Source organism: Pongo abelii, chromosome 18, assembly GCF_028885655.2.
Source record: "Pongo abelii isolate AG06213 chromosome 18, NHGRI_mPonAbe1-v2.0_pri, whole genome shotgun sequence".
Taxonomy (NCBI): Eukaryota; Metazoa; Chordata; class Mammalia; order Primates; family Hominidae; genus Pongo; species Pongo abelii.
In genome coordinates this window covers 32021935-32042386 of record NC_072003.2, presented here as the reverse complement: position 1 = coordinate 32042386, position 20452 = coordinate 32021935, and the positions used below count along the sequence as shown (strand labels likewise).

General features: G+C 54.6%; 2 protein-coding genes across 2 annotated transcripts; both read right to left on the bottom strand.

Moving 5' to 3' along the window:
- Window positions 1-692: 692 nt before the first annotated feature.
- GDPD3 (glycerophosphodiester phosphodiesterase domain containing 3) lies at window positions 693-9592 on the bottom strand. Its single transcript, XM_002826298.4, has 10 exons — window positions 8939-9592; window positions 8621-8663; window positions 8259-8394; window positions 8124-8169; window positions 7907-8025; window positions 7733-7822; window positions 6998-7131; window positions 4239-4298; window positions 4079-4130; window positions 693-892 (listed from the first exon to the last, which is right to left on the bottom strand). Exons 1-10 carry the CDS (start codon window positions 9075-9077, stop codon window positions 755-757), a joined length of 957 nt encoding a protein of 318 aa, XP_002826344.1. The 5' UTR covers window positions 9078-9592; the 3' UTR covers window positions 693-754.
- A 134-nt stretch (window positions 9593-9726) lies between these two features.
- MAPK3 (mitogen-activated protein kinase 3) lies at window positions 9727-18838 on the bottom strand. The gene is made up of 9 exons (XM_002826297.4): window positions 18633-18838; window positions 17422-17604; window positions 13953-14142; window positions 13650-13766; window positions 13279-13393; window positions 12764-12895; window positions 12505-12614; window positions 12255-12409; window positions 9727-10330 (listed from the first exon to the last, which is right to left on the bottom strand). Exons 1-8 carry the CDS (start codon window positions 18806-18808, stop codon window positions 12287-12289), a joined length of 1146 nt encoding a protein of 381 aa, XP_002826343.3. The 5' UTR covers window positions 18809-18838; the 3' UTR covers window positions 9727-10330; window positions 12255-12286.
- Window positions 18839-20452: the final 1614 nt, after the last annotated feature.

Sequence of the window (20452 nt, the reverse complement as noted above, 5' to 3'; positions counted from 1 at the left end):
TCTGTCTCAGTGCTGGTTTTTCTTGACTACACTGAGCACTTGTTTCCAGCACCCCTGTGCTCCAGGCTGGGTTAGGTCTGATCTCAGGGCATGTCTGTTTCAACACGTGTCTGCAGTTCTTTGGCTTGTGTTGCTCACTGCAGTGGGCCCGGCCTGGTCTAGAGGAGGTGCTCAGTAAGTATCTGTGAAATGTGAATGTGTGGTTCATTCAGTGAATATGGCCCTGGGGCTGGAGATGGCAGAGGCGTTCTGGGAGCTTCTGGAGACGGAGACCTGGGAGGAGAAGGTTGGAATGGCGGGGGCAGCAGAGGGCTGGGTGAACTCAGCTGTCCCACCCAGGCCCATCCTCTGCAGCCCGAGGAGGAAGTTCACAGGGCAAGACATGGAAGAGATCAAGTTCCCTGCCTGGTGCCTGGGCTGTTGATGGCCTCAGGAAAATGGAACCATTATCTGTTGCTGTCAAGTGGCTGGGGGCCAGGACACCTGGGTTGGCCGTGAGGGGACATTCCTGAGGAGTGTGGAGGCCAGGCTGGGGCAGGGTGTGGCACCACGACAGGAATGTAGTGGAACCAGTGGGTCAGGCTCCTAAGGGCCCCAGGCTCCAGCCTCAGGGCTGGCCTGTTCCCTCCTAAGCTGCCATCTTCATATCTTCAGGACCCACCCCTCTACTCCTCACCCTCAGCACAACGATGTGATCCAAAGGCAAATATTTATTTTTCAGGAAGAGAAACAGGAGAGCTTGAGGCTTCTGGACTTAGGAGGTCCGGGCAGCTGGTCCATGGTTGTCCAGGTAGTGCCGCAGGGCTGTGGGATAATCCGTCATGACGCCAGTGGCTCCCACGCTGAAGGCTGCTTCAAAATCTGACTCTTCATTAAGGCACCAAAAGACCACCTGAGCAGGGAGGGAGGGGGCCTGTAGATTCTGAACAATTTTACATCCAGACAGTGGGGACCCACCTTCTCCTCTATGGAGACTCCCCAGCAGCAGTAGGCTGGAGCCGATTGTTAAATTCTCAGGAATTCTGCAAAGTGGTTATTAAACCCAGCCATTATTAAAAATTAAATCATAGCCTGGGTGCAGTGGCTCACGCCTGTAATCTCAACACTTTGGGACGCCGAGGCAGGAGTTGAGGCCAAGTGTTTAAGATCAAGTGAGACCTCATCTCTACAAAAAACTTTGTAAAAATTAGCCCGGTGTGGTGGTATGCGCCTGTGCTCCCAGCTACTTGGAAGACTGAGGTGGAAGAATTGCTTGAGCCCAGGACTCTAAGGCTGCAGTGAGCTATGGTTGCACCACTGTACTCCAGCCTGGGCGATACAACAAGACCTCGTCTAAAAAAAAAAAAAAATTATATAAACTGACAATTAAATAATTTATTTTTATTTTTTTTTTTGAGATGGAGTCTTGGTTTGTTGCCCAGGCTGGAGTACAGTGGCACGAACTCGGCTGACTGCAAGCTCCGCCTCCCGGGGTCACGCCATTCTCCTGTCTCAGCCTCCTGAGTAGCTGAGACTACAGATGTCCACCACCACGCCCAGCTAATTTTTGTGTTTTTAGTAGAGATGGGGTTTCACCGTGTTAGCCAGGATGGTCTCGATCTCCTAACCTCGTGATCTGCCTGCCTCGGCCTCCCAAAGTGCTGGGATTACAGGTGTGAGCCACCGTGCCCGGCCCTAAATAAATTATTAAAACAACAAGTGGCCAGGCGTGGTGGCTCATGCCTGTAATCTCAGCACTTTGGGAAGCTGAGGCAGGCAGATCAACTAAGGTCAGGAGTTTGAGACCAGCCTGGCCAATATGGTGAAATCCCATCTCTACTAAAAATACAAAAATTAGCTGGGTGTGGTGGTGGGCGCCTGTAATCCCAGCTACTCAGAAGGCTGAGGCAGGAGAATCGCTTGAACCCAGGAGGGGGAGGTTGCAGTGAGCTGAGATCGCGCCATTGCACTCTAGCCTGGACAACAGAGCAAGACTCTGTCTCAAAACAAAAACAAAAACAAAAACAAAAAACAAAACCCAAAACAAACAAAAACCCAGTAATAAATATTCAAAGCATATCTCTTGCTAATCAGTTTCTTATTACTGTGTTCTTGAAGTGATTAAATCTGTTGAGGCTGCAAGATGGAAATACTACATAATGGGGTGCCACCATGCATCTCTTCCCATTCTGCGTTTAGTGGCTTCATGGCAGCCTGAAACTGGCCAAGATGGGAGTATTTAAACCAGTAAAATTAATCCTCAAATCAGGGCTTTCATTTGTTCCTCTCTGAGAGCTAGTTGTTGACCACTTACTAGTACCACCCTCCCCCAGACCCCCGTTCCACTGCCACTTGCCCCAGCTCCTGCAGCTCTGCCCCTTCCCTGCCCGTTCGAGTGGGCACTGAAGTAAGCGGAGATGAGAATTTTTTATTTTATTAAAAATACAGATGAGACGAGGTCTGTCTGTATTGCCAACACTGGAGTGCAGTGGTGTAATCACAGCCCACTGTAGCCTTGACCTCCTGGGCTCAAGTGATCCTCCCACCTCAGCCTCCTAACTAGCTGGGACTATAGGCATGTACCACCATGCCCAGTTAATATTTTATTTATTTATTTATTTATTTTTGAGACAGTCTTGCTCTGTCGCCCAGGCTGGAGTGCAGTGGCGTGATCTCGGCTCACTGTAACCTCCAGCTCCTGGGTTCAAGCGATTCTCATGCTTGAGCCTCCCGAGTAGAGCTGGGATTACAGGCATGTGCCACCATACCCAGCTAATGTGTACATTTTTAGTAGAGATGGGGTTTCACAATGTTGGCCAGGCTGGTCTCGAACTCCTGACCTTAGTTGATCCGCTGGCCTTGGCCTCCCAAAGTGCTGGGATTGCAGGCGTGAGCCACTGCACCCGGCCTCTGCATTTTTCTTTCGTTTCCCTTTTCCTTTCCTTTTTCCTATTTCCCTCCCTCTCCTTCTCCCTCTCCCTGTCTCTGGCTCTCACGCTCTTTCCTCTCTCTCTTTCAAGACAGTCTGGCTATCTCTCCCAGGCTGTAGTGTGGAGTTCAGTGGCGTGATTCTGATTATAGCTCACTGCACCCTCGAAACTCTGTGCTCAGGTGATCCTCCCATCTCAGTCTCCTGAGTGGCTGGGACTACAGGTGTAAACCACTGCGCTTGGCTAATTTTTAAATTTTTTGTAGAGATGAGGGTCTCAGTATGTTGCCCAGGCTGGTCTTAAACTCCTGGGCTCAAGTGATCCTCCCACCTTGGCTTCTCAAAGGGCTGGGATTACAGGCGGGAGCCACTGTGCCCGCCTCTGCCTACGTCATTTCTTCTCTGTACCCTTGATGGGAAGCTCCCACCCCTAGTACCATAGTGCCTGGAACATTCTCAAGGATCGTTTACTAATTAAATGATCTGGTCGAAGCCAATGCTCAGGGGAGAGGGGGGTGGGCTGGGCCTGGTTTCTCCCATCTCTCATCTTTCCCCAGCCCCCTCTCATCAGGGATCATGATACATCATTGTTGTCATCATAATGGCTAACATTTATCAAGCCCTTAATAAGTACTAGTTACATATCCATATGTTGGCAATGTCAGGTTAAGAAAATATGTGTGTGGCCAGGCGCGGTGGCTCACACCTGTAATCCCAGCACTTTGGGAGGCTGAGGCAGGCGAATCACTTGAGGCCAGGAGTTCTAGACCAGCCTGGCCAACATGGTGAAACCCCGTCTCTACTAAAAGCACAAAAATTAGCCAAGCGTGGTGGCAGGCACCTGTAGTCCCAGCTACTTGGGAGGCTGAAGCAGGAGAATCGCTTGAACCCAGGAGGTGGAGGTTGCAGTGAGCTGAGATTGCACCACTGCACTCCAGCCTGGGCAACAGAGTGAGACTCTTGTCACACACACAAAAAAAAACCAAGAAGAAAATTGTGTGTGTGTGTGTATCCAGAGAGTTAAATATACCATTTTCCCATTTTAGGGACAAAGAAACTGAGACTCAGGTGAGGTCACCTGCCCGAGCGATGCGGCTAGTTGGCAGCAGAGTGGGACCGGAACCCTGCTGCCAGGTCCGTGTGTGGTGGAAGCGGTGATCAGGGTCTCACCTGCACCCCTCGCTCCTCCAAGTGTCGGATCAGACTCTTCCTCATGATCAGCCTGGGGGTGGGGTGGGGACGCGGGAGGTGATGATGAGAAGGGACCTGGCAGAAGGGCAGCAGTAGGTCTCTGTGGGGACACTCCACCCAGCCGTCTTGCCCACCTCACCATTTCGAAACCACAGCCAACAGCTGGTTCAGGCAAGAGCAGGAAAATGGGAAATAGGTCCTGCACAGAGAAGAAAGTGGGGGTTAGCTCCTAGGGTCTCCCCTGTCCCAGAGGTGGGGCGGGGTGGTAGTACCCCCCTAACCAGGGTAGCGCTGCCCTCCCACCCCCCGGAATCCCTCAGAATAACCTTTGTAGTTGCCCCAGTGAACAGTTCACCCATTGTTCAGAGAGCCTACTCAGACCACCACTCTGGCCACTGAGGGTGTGGCCCTCCAGTCACCATTCACCAGATAAGGAGTCTGGGCCTTAGAGAATGAAAGGGACTTGCCAGGCCCAAAGCAGAGCGGCGGTAGGGCTGGGCCAGGGCCTGGCTCGGTTCCAAAGCTGGACACCCAGGGTGCAGGCCCTCCTGGTTGGGCCTGGCCAGCTTCTTATTTATCTATTTATCTTAGCATTAATTTAAATTAAAAATTTTTTTTTTTGGAGACAGAGTCTTGCTCTGTCGCCCAGGCTGGAGCGCCGTGGTGTGATCACAGCTCACTGCAAGCTCCGCCTCCCGGGTTCACGCCATTCTTCTACCTCAGCCTCTCGAGTAGCTGGGACTACAGGTGCCCACCACCACGCCCGGCTAATTTTTTGTATTTTTAGTAGAGACGGGGTTTCAGTGTGTTTGCCAGGATGGTCTCAATCTCCTGACCTTGTGATCCAACTGCCTTGGCCTCCCAAAGTGCTGGGATTACAGGCGTGAGCCACCGCGCCCGACCATTAAAAAATTTTTGTAGAGACGTGTCTTACTATGTTGCCCAGGCTGGTCTTGAACTCCTGGACTCAAGCAGTCCTCCCGCTTCAGCCTCCCAAAGTGCCAGGATAATAAGCGTGAGCCAGCCAAGTGTGGTGGCTCACACCTGTAATCCCAGCACTTTGAGAGGCTGAGGTGGGAGGAGACCAGCGTGGCCAACATGGCGAAACGCCGTCTCTACTAAAAATACAAAAATTAGCTAGGCGTGGTGGCGGGCCCTGTAGTCCCAGCCACTTGGGAGGCTGAGGCAGGAGAATTGCTTGAACCCAGGAGGCGGAAGTTTCAGTGAGCCAAGATCACGCTACTGCACTCCAGCCTGGGCCACAGAGCGAGACTCTTTCTCAAAAACAAAAAACAAAAAACCTCGTGAGCCACTGTGCCCGCTGGCCAGCTTGAGACCAGACAGCACTTAGTGGGATGACCCCTAATTATCCCACTCCAGGGGTGACTTTAGAGGCCATTTATAGTGTCCTAGGGCAGGCTTTGGAGTCAGACCCAGGGAAAACCTAAGCTCTGGATTTCCAGCTGTGTGTCCTTGGGCAAATTACAGAACCTCTCTGGGCCTCAGATTCTCTAGGGTACCATGGGAGTCATGATTCTTATACCTCCTGGGGGTGCTGCAAGGTAAAAGTCAACCCAAAATATGTTAAAACACTTTATAAATCTTGTATAAGGCCAGGAGCAGTGGCTCACGCCTGTAATCCCAGCACTTTGGGAGGCTGAGGCAGGTGGATCATGAGGTCAGGAGATTACCATCCTGGCTAATATGGTGAAACCCCGTCTGTACTAAAAATTCAAAAAAATTAGCCAGGTGTGGTGGTGGGCACCTGTAGTCCCAGCTACTCGGGAGGGTAAAGCAGGAGAATGGCGTGAACCAGGGAGGCAGAGCTTGCAGTGAGCCGGGATCGTGCCACTGCACTGCAGCCTGGGCAACAGAGGGAGACTCCTCAAAAAACAAAACAAAAAAAATCCTGTATAAAAAGGTGGTACACAAATATCATTGATCTTTTTGTAGCAAAGGATAGTGGGGGCTGAGTGGGACTTCCTTCTGGACAACAGAGGGGAGCAGAGAGCTCTGGGACTACCACAGAGAAGCTGTCAGAAAGCAAAGGGAGACCGGGCCTGGGGGCTCAGGTATGTAATCCCAGCACTTTGGGAGACCGAGGTGGGAGGCTCGCTTGAGCTGAGGAGTTCAAGAGCAGCCTGGTCAACATAGTGAGACCTTGTCTCTACAAATAATTTAACAATTAGCCTGTTTACAATTAGCCTTGTCTCTACAAATATTTTAACAATTAGCAGTGTTGCACGCCTATACTCCCAGCTACTCAGGAGGCTGAGGCAGGAGGATCTCCTGAGCCCAGGAGGTCGAGGCTGCAGTGAGTCATGATCTGGCCACTGCATTCCAGCCTGAGCAAGACTCTGTCTCAAAAAAAAAAAAAAAAAAAAAAAATTCTAAAGCAAAGGGAGAGACCAGGCTTAAGTGCCAGCGAAATATCCAAATTCCTGATCCTTTCCCCAGCTGTTACTTTGTTAACCCCTGCCTTCCTGCAGAACACTGACTTGCCTTTTCCTGCTGAGGGTCTGAGACAGCCATGCTATAATTAATGAACAAATGTCTCCCCAGCCAGACTGTAAGCTCACCAAAGACCTCTCCCCACCCTCATTGGTCTTATTTACACATTATAACTGCACCTGGGACAGAGTAGACATTCAATAAAATATGTTAGATGGACTGAGATGGATAAATGACCCCTCTATCCTAAAACTCCACATATGCACAGAATTTCAGGGTGTTCACAGTTCCCTTAGTATTCATGAATGCTGGGTAAGAACCACTGTCCTTAAAAGACCTTGGGGGTTATCTCTGAGGGGAGCTGGGGAGCTGGGAAGATCTGGGCTCCTTCTCCACGGAGACCCTAAGCAGTGGGGCGTTTTTCTGAGGTCTGCCCCGCACTGGTACCTGTTGATGATGTTGGGCAGGAAGCAGAAGAAAAACTTCTCAGGGATTGGGATGAAGGGAAGCAGCCCCAGGTAGTAGGAAAGCAGCACCCAGAATCCTCGGCTTATTGTGAAGGACAGGGGCATCTCGGGGTTCTGGGGAGGCAAGGAGAGGCATGAGAATCTGTCTGCTCTGGGGAAGCAGAGAGGAGGCATGAGCTGCAGGGGAGCCATGGTGGGCATTCCGGAGACCCTACTACCTGCAGGATCCAAGTCACATCTTGGGGCTGGGTGTGGTGGCTCACGCCTGTAACCTCAGCACTTTGGGAGGCTGAGGCAGGTGGATCACCTGAGATCAGGAGTTCAAGACCAGCCTGGCTAACACGGTGAAACTCTATCTCTACTAAAAATACAAAAATTAGCTGGGCGTGGTGGCGTGCACCTGTAATCCCAGCTACTCGGGAGGCTGAAGCATGAGAATCACTTGAACCCAGGAGGCAGAGGTTGCAGTGAGCAGAGGTAGCACCACTGCGCTCCAGCCTGGGCGACAGAGAGAGACTGTGTTTCAAAAAAGAAAAAAAACAAAAGTCACATCTTGGCTCTGTGTTTGAGGCCTGAGTTCACACCCTTTTCATTGCCACTGCCACGCCACTGGGAACTCTCCCAGACCCCTCTAGCTCGGGTCCCCATGCTGGGTGGGCTCCAGGTCCGGGGAGGAGGGGCCCCTGGAGGAGGAAGTGGGGGTGGGGGGACTCACGGCAGCCTTGCATTTCTTCATGACCGAGCTCTTCTCCGAGGCCCAGATGGTGATTTCATTACGGTCATAGCGTCTCACCAAGCCTGCTATCTGGGAGGAGGAGAAGGAGGTGAAGGGAGAGCCAGGCCTCTCTCCCGCCCCTGGTGGCCGCCCTAGCCCTGCCTGCAGCACCACCTCACGGATGAGCTCTTTGTTTTTCCCTTTGATCTCCACGCTCATGGGTGTCCTTGGAAACCTCTGGAACAGGTCCTCCAGACGAACCATGCGCCGGTCTGACCCGTGAGCAAAGTGGCCTGGGGGTGGTGTGGGAAGAGGGGTCAGAGGGAAGCCAAGGCGGAGGTCCAGGGAAGGCGGGCATGGCCCAGGCAGGGCTCGAAGCCCTTGCTCTCACCTGGAGAGAAGTAAACCTCCAGCTTCTCCTTGTAGAGGGGCAGGTCCTGGGGAGGACAGGAAGGATGTCACTAGATGCCCGCACTAGGCATGGCGACTCTCAGGGTGGGGGTTGGGGTGTCAGGGCAGGGCCCACCTCGAAGTCCAGGCTGCCCACATCCCTGTTCAGGCCCGACTGGCGGCACAGGTTCTCATCGTGTGAAACCACCACCACTCTGTCCCGTGTCAGCTGACAGTCGAGCTCCAGGAGGTCCGAGCGCTGGGCCATGGAGCTGTGGGGGTGAAGGTCAGCGGGGGGCGGGGGCAGGGGACTGGGATGAGGGGCATGGTGGCGGGGAGGTGGCCGGGAATGAGAGCAGAGTTCATGGCGGGATGTGCAGGCCACCTCCAGGGGGCGCCAGTCACCCAGCTAGGAAGTGAATGGCGTCCCTTGCTGTGATGCAGTCCACGACCTGCACACCCTCACATGGCAACCTGGGCAGGGGCAGATACACTCACTTCTCCATGGCCTCCATGGTGTTCTCCAGCAGCTCTCCAGATCCTGTGGGGGGCACTGGAGTGGGCCCCTGGGGCTTGGGGTCTAGGGGCCTGGCCCGACCTCATCACCCACATTCCCTCTGTGGGCTCCATCCTCCCTCTGGCCTCACCTCCCCAGCCAGCCCAGGCTGCACCAGCATCTTCTTCCTCGTCCACGCCCTGCCCTGCCACTTTGCTCTCCTTCTCTCTTGGTCCCTGCCCTGTTTCTAGCATGCCCCCTTGGACCTACCCCTCTGTGCTGTCCACTTTGGCACCTGTTCTCACCCCTACCCGGCTCACCTCCTCGGTGGGCCCCCAGGCGGATGCGGAAGGTGGGAGCCCTGGGTGTGTGCAGCAGGTGAGGCCGGCGCAGGAAGAAGATGGACAGCATGGCGTAGCTGCCCAGGGCGGGGAGGGCATAGTACAGCAAAAGGCTCATGACCGTACTCCCACAGAAGCTCCCGCAGCCGCACGCTCAGCCGTCTGCGGGACTGTGCTGCCTGCCTAGCCGGTGTGGGCCGGCTCTACTATTGGCCACTGCCACACCCCTGGGACCTGCTGAGCCTGCCCCTGGGCTGGCTTGGAGCCAGGCTGCAGGGTTCGGCTGAAGCCGGGGTAGTGTCAGGAGGTGAGGCAAGTAGCCCTGGCCCTCATATCCCCAGGCCCTTCCCAGACCCCAGCAGCCCCCTGTCCTGGGCTACATGAGGGGAGTAAAAACCACCCACGACTGTTAGGACCTCTCCCTCTCACTGGTACTTGTAGCCAGTGCATCCAACATGCCTACCCCTTGCCATTTCAGAGGATCCAGGGGTGTGTAGGGTGCTCCTGAGTCACCCCGAATCACCCCCAGCCAGTTAGACAGGAAGCCATTAGCGAGACGACAGGACAGTGACTAAGGGGAAAACTGACCCCCTTCTTTCTAGGAGTCTGGAGTTCTCCAGAGCCCCGTCCCCAGCCCTGGGCAGCTGGGAGTGAAGGGCACCAGGCCCCTGAAAGCCCAAGTCAAGCAGCAGCTGGGCTGCAGGAGTCCGTCCTCAGAGCCACACGGGGCAAGGGTGGGGGCGTCGCGAACACAGACAGAGCCAGGGTCAGCCATAGACACATCTCTATATTTATATATTAGACGGGTCAGGGAGGTGGCAGGGGCGCCGGGCTCTCCATGCCCCCCAGCTCCACTTCCGCTCACCACACACAGAAGCAGCGAGGGCACTCGAAGTGACAGCTTTGACAGGGAGGGGATTCGGCCCCGCCCGGCTCCTCAGGGATGCTAGCCCTTGAGACTAAGGAATGTTCCTTCAGGGAAACTAGGGTGGGGTTTGAATGAGATGAGGGGGGCAGGCATGGCCCTGAGTCCCTACTCAGTGCCCCCCACCCTCCACCTCTGCCCTTCAGCAGGTTGGGGCAGCCAGAGCCCTTCCATTCCAGAACTGCCAGAGACTGGGACGCTGGGGAAGGTAAGGGCGCAGCAGCAGCAGCGGGAGATTGAACTGGGGCCACCTGAGCCCCCGAGGCCCCGTGGGGAGGGCGGGTGGGGAGGAGGAGGCCTTGGCGTGCCTGAAGCTGGAGGCCTCAGCAAAGGAGAGAGGTGGCCAGGCCCATGCTCCACCCCGGCCTGGGCTGCCAAGGTCTGGGCTGGGCACAGTGTCCATTTTCTAACAGTCCGGCGGGAGAGGGGCAGGCAGGAGGCAGGTCCTAAAGAGAAGCAGGCAGAAGAAGAGTCGTTAGCATCCCCCGGGCAGACCCACTGGAGCCCTGACCTCAACATCTCTCATTCACCCTCACAGCTGGATAGGCTGGGTCTCAGTTTCCTTATCTGTAAATAGAAATAATAATAGTATCTAGCTCGAGGTACTGCTGTAAGATTAAAGGAATTAATACATGTAAACCTCTTAGAACAATGCTTAGGGCTTTATGCTTTCATTATTAGAACTGTCTCGGCCCGGCGCAGTGGCTCACGCCTATAATCCCAGCACTTTGAGAAGCCAAGGTATTGGGTTGCTTGAGCCCAGGAGTTTGAGACTGGCCTGGGCAACATAGCAAGACCCCAGCTCCACCAAAAAAAAAAAAAAAAAAAAAAAAAAAAATTAGCTGGTTGCAATGGCTCGTCCAGCTAGCTGGGAGGATCCCTTGCACCCAGGAGTTTTGAGGCTGCAGTGAGCTATGATTGCGCCACTGCATTCCAGCCTGGGTGACAGAGTGAGACAGTCTCAAAAAAACAAAACCAAAAAAAAGATAAATAGAACTGACTCCAGGAAACTGAGGCACAGAGAGGTGAGGTGCCTTGCCCAATATCACACAGCACTTACTAAGTGGCACAGCTGGAGTTTGAGCCCAGGTGTGCATGCCTTCTTTCTATCAGGCCACACCTGGCTGAAGACAGGAAGAAACCGGAGGAGGCAAGGAGGCAGCGTGGGTGGGGGCAGGCCCAGCGGGGTCCCCACAGCTATGTGAACTGCTGATCTGGCAGCAGGTGTGAGGAGGCCTGGCAATCTGGGTCAGGCTGGGCGCTGCTGGGCCCCTCCCAAAGCAATCATGGCCCCACCTGCTTCTGCCACACCCAGAGCTGAAGCCTGGCTCAGGTCCTCACCTGGGTGACAGAGGCCCTCAGTGACCTCTTGCCTCTTTGCCAGTTCTGTTCCCAGAAGGAGATTAGAATGGCTTCTGGGGCTGGAGAATGCAAGGTGTTGACAGGCAGAGACATTTGGGGTTGGAGGACTGGGTGGGCCACGAGTCTGGGCAGCCCTTGGACAGTTTTTTTTTTTTTTTTTTGAGATGGAGTCTTGCTCTGTAGTCCAGGCTGGAGTGCAGTGGTGCAATCTCGGCTCACTGCAACCTCTGCCTCCTGGGTTCAAGCAATTCTCCTGCCTCAGCCTCCCGAGTAGCTGGGATTATAGGCACGCGCCACCACACCCAGCTAATTTTTGTATTCTTTACAGTAGAGACGGGGTTTCACCATGTTGGCCAGGCTGGTTTCGACTCCTGACCTTGTGATCCACCCACCTCGGCCTCCCGAAGTGCTGGGATTACAGGCATGAGCCACTGTGCCCAGCCCCTTTTTTTTTTTTTTTTTTAGACAGAGTCTCACTGTTGCCCAGGCTGGAGTACAGTGGTGCAACCTCCGCCTCCCGGGTTCGAGCAGTCCTCCCACCACAGCCTCCTGAGTAGCTGGGACTAGAAGCGCATGCCTCTGTGCCCGGCTAATTTTTGTATTTTTAGTAGAGACAGGGTTTCACCACGTTGGCCAGGCTGGTCTCGAACTGCTGACCTCAGGTGATCACTTGCCTCAGCCTCCCAAAGTGCTGGGATTACCAGAGTGACCCACTGTGCCCGGCTAATTTTTGTATTTTTAGTATAGATGGGATTTCGCCATGCAGGCCAGGCTGGTCTCAAACTCCTGACCCTCAGGTGATCTACTCTTCTCAGTCTCAGTCTCCCAAAGTGCTGGGATTCCAGGCATGAGCCACCGCACCCAGCCCCCTGGGCACTTCTGTTGTCACCAGACACATTGACCATGCGTGCGGGGTAAGCTTGCTGCTGTATGGAGGCATGTACAGATAGATACAAATATAGATATTTAGTATCAAGGTGTCCGTGTGTGGGCCATGGAAACACTCACCAGGCCCCAGGGTGCAGAGATGTCTGTCTGGGCTAGGGGGCCTCCAGCACTCCGGGCTGGAAGCGTGCTGTCTCCTGGAAGATGAGCTCCTTCAGCCGCTCCTTAGGTAGGTCGTCCAGCTCCATGGCGAAGGTGAAGGGCTCCTCGGCCACTGGCTGGGGTGGCAGAGACAGCAAGTCTCAGGCCTGGCATGGGGGATGCCTATGTGCCCCCCTGCCCCCAGCCCCACTGCTGCTGGGGACTGGCCCACCTCATCCGTCGGGTCATAGTACTGCTCCAGGTAGGGGTGAGCCAGCGCTTCCTCCACTGTGATCCGTTTATTGGGGTTAAAGGTTAACATCCGGTCCAGCAGGTCAAGGGCTATGGAAGGGCAGGAGTCAGGGGTCACAGGGAAGACTGGAGGAGCTCCCAGAAGCATTGCTTTGCCTGTCTCCTCCAGCGGCTGCTGGGCTCACACACCCTCCACGACACCCAGGTTTACCCCACACCCACCCTCATGTCTCTCGAACCTTTGGAGTCTGACTTGGGAAAAAGCTTGGCCCAAGCCACCTTGGTCTTGGAGGGCAGAGACTGTAGGTAGTTTCGGGCCTTCATGTTGATGATACAATTCAGGTCCTCCTGGGATGGGGAGCCCAGGATGCCTGTGGATAAGGAGGTGACTTGGTAAATGATCACCTCTTTCTTTCTGGGAACAGAAAAGGCAACAAGGCAAGAACAAGACCCCCCAGCCCAGCAACCCATGCCAATCCCTCAGTCACCTCCTAGTCATTAGCACAGTGGTGCTGAGCAAGGGGGCTGGATTCAGGCAGACTGAGGCTCAAATCCTAGGTCTGGTGCCTCCTCAGGTGTGGGACTTAGCCTTGCTTTTCCCATCTATCCAATGGGGATAATATCTATACCTCATTGAGATACCATGAGATGCTGGAAGCGCCCCACACGTGGTGGTATCCCTGACTTGGACTCTCGAGAAATCTCACCTCGGAAAAACTAATCATCCCCGACTCAGCCAGCCGGGCCTCCTCACCCAGAATGTGGTTGAGCTGATCCAGGTAGTGCTTGCCGGGGAAGATGGGCCGGTTAGAGAGCATCTCAGCCAGAATGCAGCCCACAGACCAGATGTCGATGGACTTGGTATAGCCCTGGGGGAGAGGAGGAAGTGGTGAGCTCCTGGGCCAGCCTCATCCTGCTGTCTGCGTCAGGCCACCACCTCCAAGTTAGATCCAACACCAGGCAGAAGGCAGAGGCCTGGAGGGCTCAATGCTCAGCTTCCTTGTAGAGCCCAAGGCCCAGAGGGTAGAATTCTTGTGTCATGGGGGTCAGTGTCTGGCTCAGAGGTAGCTCCAGGGCTTCCTGGGAACTGGTCCGCTCCTTTCAGGAGTAGGCAGCCCCTCCTACCTTGGAGTTCAGCATGATCTCTGGGGCCCGGTACCAGCGCGTAGCCACATACTCCGTCAGGAAGCCGGTGTGGTCATGCTCAGGATCGGCAATCCGGGCCAGGCCGAAATCGCAAATCTGGAATCAGACCTAGCTGCTAAGCTCGGCGCTCAAGGCCTCTGCAGCCTAAGCAGTCACGCCCCCTTGTCTTTGCCTCCACTGTTCCCCTTGCTTGCAATGTTCTCCTGCCCAAGGCTGCTTCTACTGGTCACCTGGAAGCCCCAGACCCTGGGGGAGGAGGGGACAGGTGCCCAACCCTCTGACCTTAAGGTCGCAGGTGGTGTTGATGAGCAGGTTGGAGGGCTTTAGATCTCGGTGGAGCACGTTGGCGGAGTGGATGTATTTGAGGCCCCGCAGGATCTGGTAGAGGAAGTAGCAGATATGGTCATTGCTCAGCTGCTGGCTTTTCAGCAACTTGTACAGGTCAGTCTCCATCAGGTCCTGCACAATGTAGCTGAGGATGGTTCCGGAGACCCCCCGGCCAGGGGGCAGCGGGAGGCACTTGGTTAAGGAAAACAGGCTCTGAAGGCGAGGCTGCACACCTCCTCCAGCCAGGGCCCCTGGGACTCAACAGATCTGTCAACCTGCACCACCAACTGGGCAAGCTGCTGCCATTACCCAGCAGCAGGGCTCTGAGCCTCTGTCGCATCACAGTTGCTGATCCTGAGCAAGGGGCTTCACTTCTGTGGCCTCAGTTTCCCTACCGGGGAAACGGGGATAATAATAAACTGTGGGAGGCAGGAGAACTTCAGTTAAGAGCAGCAACTTGGGCCAGGAGTGGTGGCTCACGCCTGTAATCCCAGCACTTTGGGAGGCTGAGGCTGGAGGATTGCTTGAGGCCAGGAGTTTGAGACCACCAGCCTGGGCAACATGGCAAAACCTTGTCTCTACTAAAAATACCAAAATTAACTGGGCACGGCTGCATGTGCCCGTAATCCCAGCTACTCAGGAGGCTGCAGCACGAGAATCACTTGAACCCAGGAGGCAGATGTTGCAGTCAGCCAAGATTGTGTCACTGCACTCCAGCCTGGATGACAGAGTGAGCCTCTGTCTCAAAAATAAACAAACAAACAAAAAAAACCAAAAAAACTACAAAAAGAGCAGCAACTCTGGAGTTAACCCATGGATGTCGGAAATCTCTTCTCTACTACTCACTGGCTTCAGGATCTCAACCTGTCTGTGCCTCAACTTTCTCATCTGGTATGTAGGGGAAATAATGTTTTTTTGTTTGTTTGTTTTCTTGTTGTGGAGATGGGCTCTTGCTATGTTGCCCAGGCAGGTCTTGAACTCATGGGTTCAAGTGTTCCTTCCCCCTCGGCCTCCCAAAGTGCTGGAAATTACAGGTGCGAGGCATGAAATAATGGTTCTTTTGAGGGTGGTTGTGAAGACTAGATGAGATGGCGCATGTAAAGCTGTCAGCCCAGTGCTTGGCAAGTTGTGAGTGCTAGGCAAACATGAACTATTATTACTAATATCAGTGCCTGAGTCACATGGCTGTTGAGGGAGTTAAATGAGATAATGTATGAACACCATCTGGCATGCAATAAATGTTTGCTTAAAAATAAATGCCTGCCTTATGGGAATGGTTTGTGCAAGAAAAATGAGGAGACACTCCCAACAGCACACTCCCACTCAAAGGAGAGTGCTTGGCCATACCTCAGAAGATGGAGGAGTAAAATGTCTTTTTCTATTTGAAGATAAAACAAAGCTTATGCGTAAATAAATAAATAAATCCACAAATGCCGTTTGGCTTGTGGCTGGAAAAATAAGTCAGGGCTGTCTTTTAGAATCTGCCTTGAGGCCAGGCATGGTGGCTCATGCCTGTAATCCCAGCTCTTCAGGAGGCCAAGGTGGGTTGATGACCTGAGGTCAGGAGTTCCAGGCCAGCCTGGCCAACAGGGCGAAACCCCGCATCTACTGAAAATACAAAAATTAGCCAGGCGTGGTGGCAGGCGCCTGTAGTCCCAGCTACTTGGAAGGCTGAGGCAGGAGAATAGCTTGAACCTGGGAGGTGGAGGTTGCCGTGAGCTGAGATTGAGCCACTGCACTCCAGCCTGGGCGACAGAGGGAGACTCCATCTAAAAACAAACAAACAAACAAAAAACAAAACAAGAATCTGCCTTGAAAGGGTCTTCAGAGAATATGTGGACCAGCCCTACTGTTTTAGGGCTGGGGAGGCCCAGCGAGATGCAGTGACTTGCTTCAGATCACACAGCGAGCTGGGGGTGAGCACGGAGATTTCCTGTCCACAGTTTGTGGTGGGGGTTGCAGACACCTCAGTACAAATCCCCGCTTTTGGGTGGAGGGCTGGGACTGAGAGTGGGTGGGTGGGGCAGGGAAGAAGTGACAGATGTCATAAGTTGCTAAGGAGAGCGAGACAGGAAGTGGACAGCAAACTAGGAAAGCAGTATTGGGGGAGGACGACCAAGGCTAGGCTGTCCCTCCCTGGGCAAGGTGCAAGTCCACAGGTGATTAGGGTGCAGCTCTGAGTGAGAAGTCCTAAGAAGAAGGACAAGTTCCCATCTGGGGGAGGAGAGGAGGAAACAGCAACAGAAACACTTGATTTTAGGTTTTCTGGGCCTTAGCTTCCTCATCTTTTTTTTTTTTTTTTTTTTTTTTTGACAGGGTCACGCTCTGTCCCCCAGGCTGGAGTGCAGTAGCATAATCATAGCTCACTGCAGCCTCGAACTCCTAAGCTCAAGCCATCCTCCTGCCTCAGCCTCCCAAGTAGCTGGGACTATAGTCATGCACCACCAAACCTGGATGATTTTTAAATTTTTTGTAGAGGTGGGGTCTCACTATGCTGCCCAGGCTGGTCTTGAACTCCTGGCTTCCAGTGATCCTCTGGTCTTGGCCTCCCAAAGTGTTAGGACTACAGATGTGAGCCATTGCACTCCACCCCACATCTTTGAAATGAAGCTGAAAAGCCCATCTCATAGGGCAGTTGGGAGGTGTAATAGAAAAAAAAAAAAAGCATGGGGCATGTATAGTACCTGACACACAGCAGGCCCTCAAGAAAAGCAGTTTTTTGTTTTTGTTTAGTTTTGAGACAGAGTCTCGCTCTGTCACCCAGGCTGGAGTGCAGTGGCACGATCTTGGCTCACTGCAACCTCCGCCTCTTGGGTTCAAGTGATTCTCCAGCCTCTGCCTCCCAAGTAGCTGGGATTACAGGCTTGCGCCACCATGCCCCACTAATTTTTTTGTATTTTTAGTAGAGATGGGGTTTAACCATGTTGGCCAGGCTGGTCTCCAACTCCTGACCTCAGGTAATCTGCCCACCTCAGCCTCCCAAAGTGCTGGGATTACAGGCGTGAGCTACCACGCCCAGCTGACTGTTTTCTTTCTCCCTGTCTCCCTTCCAGTCTGGGGAAGGAGGAAAGAGAGAAAGAATCATCCATTCCTTAGCAAGAAGTGACTGTGGGCAGAGGCTGGGTCATGTCTCAGAACTGCCGATGTCAGAAGACACCACTCCCATAGAGACCATCCTGCCTAGCCCTCCCTCCTGGGGCACAGAGCAGAGAACCGACTTGCTCAAGGCCATACTGCCCGGCGGCTGCAGGCCTGGGTTCATCAGAGGTCTCCAAGTCCTGTTACACTGTGGCTTCTCCTCTGCAGGAAAGTTTATTTTACTGGGTTTGTTTTGGAGGGTGGTGGGTAAGATGGAAACAGAAAGCAAGCAACGGGTCCCTGCGAGGCCGTGCCTGACCAGCCAACTGGCCAAGGTGAAGGATACACATCCCTCATGGCTTCCAGGGTGGACGCCCGCAGAATGTCTCGGATGCCGATGACATTCTCATGGCGGAAGCGCAGCAGGATCTGGATCTCCCGGAGCGTGCGCTGGCAGTAGGTCTGATGCTCGAAGGGGCTGATCTTCTTGATGGCCACGCGAGTCTTGCGCACGTGGTCATAGGCCGAGCTGAGGGGACCGGAGAGAGGCTGCTGCTGTGGCCTTACAAAGGGGGAGTCCGGGCCTGGTGGCCCCACCCAGGCCTTGGCAGGGAGGGGAGAGAGCAGGAGCTGGCTCTGGTCAAATCATAAACAATGCTGGTTCCTTCCTGCTGTGGAGGCCTGGGATCTCCAGAGAGAAAGCTGGGGACCAGCCAGGCGGCCCTTCGGTGACTTTACAAACAGAGGAAGAGACTGACTGCTCACTGACTTCCCCTCTCCTCAATCCCCTTCCATTCTACTGGCCCTGAACCCTTCGCCCCCATTCCCAGGAAAGGCTCCTTAACCCAAGACAGGTCCGGGGGTGCAGATGCTGGGGACACACCATGGGGCAAATACTGGGAAGGTGGCAGCCAGGGGAGGAGCAGCAGAGAATGGACAGGGCAGGGGAGGGTCCCAGGGTGAGGGATCCGGGCAGCGGGGCTGTCCCAGAGGAGCACACGGTGGGGCCGGGAGGCACTCACAGACCCCTCCCAAAACATGCAGGTGGCACTCCTGGCCCCCTCATCTCTCTCTGGGCCCCTGGTGGTGGTGGTGGTGGGGCCAAAGCCCTGCCCCACCCTGAGCTCGGCTCTTCTCCCCCAGGCTCTCTGGCACTGCCTCACAGGGGGAATCCAAGACACCCTTTCCCCCAAAACGGGCCCTCCACTGCCTCTTCACTAAGGATGTCGCCTCCCCGAGAGTACTCATCCTCTGGGCCTCGCCCCGTGTCACTAGGGTCCCCGCGGGCCCCCACATGCACTCAGATGCCCCTCCCGTCATTACAGAAGGGTGGACTCAAAGCCTCCAAGCCCTCTCCCCTGAGGACGTAGGCAGCGCCCCCTCCCCCAGAAAGCACTCAGGGGCCCCCTCCCTGGGACGCTCCCGATCATCCCGAGTCTCCTGCCTCCTCGGGACGCTCCGCGTCTCCACGTCCCGGAAAGCGCTCGGCGCCTCCTCCTCCTCTCCCGCGAAGCCCCCTCCCCTGAGGGCGCCCCCTCCCCCGGAACGCCCCCTCACCTGACCATGCCGTACGCGCCCTCGCCGATGTACTGCAACTGCGTGTAGCGCGGGCCCACGTCGAACGGCTGCCCCTTCACCATCTCCACCTCCCCCGGGACCCCCGGGCCGACCCCCTCGGTTCTACGGGGCTCCCCGCCCCCGCCCCCCTGAGCCGCCGCCGCCGCCGCCGCCATCTCCACTCCTCCCCTCCCACCGCCCTCCTCCCCACGGCAGCCCCGCCCGAGGCCCCGCCCCTTCCCGCCCGCCTGTCACCCGCAGGGCCGCGCGCGCCAGGCCCCGCCCCTGCCTCGGCCCCGCGCGGGCCTGGAGCCGTCACATGACCCGCCGCGCGCGCGCCCGCCCGTCTCGCCGCAGGTTCGGGGGCCCTGGGTCCCCGCGGGCTCCGCGGCCTCCAGGTCACCGGGAGGCTCGGCAGCGCCGCCTCGGAGACTGTCCTCACCCTCCCCTCGATGGCGAAGCGGCCAGGGCGTGACCTACCAGAGCCACCTAGCCAGTGTGTGCGGCAGCCCACCAGAACCTGGGCCCGGGATCACCCCAGGTTACAAATAATGTTCTAATAAATGGACCAAATTTTACAGATGGGGAATCTGAGAGTTAGGTTTACTAACTTGGGTAAGGTCACTAGTAATGACAGCTGAGACTCAAAATGATGTCTTCTGACACAGAGACTCTTTCTAATTCCATGCCTCTCAGAGTCCTAGGCTGTTTTTATTTTATTTTAGAGACAGGGTCTCTTTCTGTCGTCCAGGCTGGAGTGCAGTGGTGCAATAATTGCTGACTGCAGCCTCAACCTCCCTGGGGTCAAATGATCCTCCCACCTTAGCCTCCCAAAGAGCTGGGACTACGAGTGCGCGCCACCGCACCCTGCTAATTAAAAAAAAAATTTGGAGGCTGGGCACGGTGGCTCACGCCTGTAATCCCAGCACTTTGGGAGGCCGAGGTGGGCAGATCACTTGAGGACAGGAGTTTGAGACCAGCCTGACCAACATGGTGAAACCCTGTCTCTACTAAACATACAAAAATTAGCTGGGCGTGGTGGCAGGGGCCTGTAATCCCAGCTATTCAGGAGGCTGAGGCAGGAGAGTTGCTTGAACCCAAGAGGTGGAGGTTGCAGTAAGCCAAGATCGCACCACTGCACTCCAGCCTGGGTGACAGAGCGAGACTCCATCTCAAAAAAAAAAGAAAAAAAGAAAATATAATTTTTTTTTGGTAGATACTGGGTCTTGCTATGTTGCCTGGGCTGGTCTGAAACTACCGACTTCACAGGATCCTCCCACCTCGGCCTCCCAAAGCTCTGGGATCACACCTGTCCATCTCAGACTGTTACAACTGAAGAAGGGGCCCTCGGAGATCATCCAGCCCATCCCCCTCATTTCACAGCGAAGACGTGAGCTGGAAGCTTCACAAAAACACACAGTTCCCAGGCTTCAGTAAGTAATCATGTAGTGGGTTGTTTTTTTTTCTGTCCCTGAGAAGCTGGGAGTAGGTCCTTGGATGCATTACAGATCAAGAGACAAAATGGAACAGTAATTATGATTCCGAAATTGCTCATAATTAGATCCACAGCCAGGCAGTCTCACTCAGATTAATGAGACTGAGTTTCTGATTCCCAGTGGCCCATAGGTCAGTGAGGGTTCAAGAGGTGCTAATTAGATCAATGAGTTTTTTTAGTTATTCATTTGATAAAGCATTGCATGGCACTGTGTGCAAAGCTCTGAGCTAGGTACTGTGGCTGATAAAGGATTACTATATAGTATGAATCTGTGTTTAAGAGAAAGAACCCCCCAGAGCCTGATTGCCTGGGATAGAATCCGATC

Bases quoted from the DNA above. Each gene is read 5' to 3' on its own strand.
- MAPK3 (XM_002826297.4), bottom strand. From the start codon at position 18,808: ATGGCGGCGGCGGCGGCGGCGGCTCAGGGGGGCGGGGGCGGGGAGCCC. The intron at 13,394-13,649 runs GTAGGAGGGGCT...CCTCTCCCCCAG, and splicing joins AGATCATGCTGAACTCCAAG to GGCTATACCAAGTCCATCGA. The intron at 12,615-12,763 runs GTTCGAGAGACA...GCCCTTCCATAG, and splicing joins TCCCAAGTCAGACTCCAAAG to CCCTTGACCTGCTGGACCGG.
- GDPD3 (XM_002826298.4), bottom strand. From the start codon at position 9,077: ATGAGCCTTTTGCTGTACTATGCCCTCCCCGCCCTGGGCAGCTACGCC. The intron at 8,664-8,938 runs GTGAGCCGGGTA...TGCCCCCCACAG, and splicing joins CCTGGGGGCCCACCGAGGAG to GATCTGGAGAGCTGCTGGAG. The intron at 8,026-8,123 runs GTGAGAGCAAGG...CACCACCCCCAG, and splicing joins GGAGGTTTACTTCTCTCCAG to GCCACTTTGCTCACGGGTCA.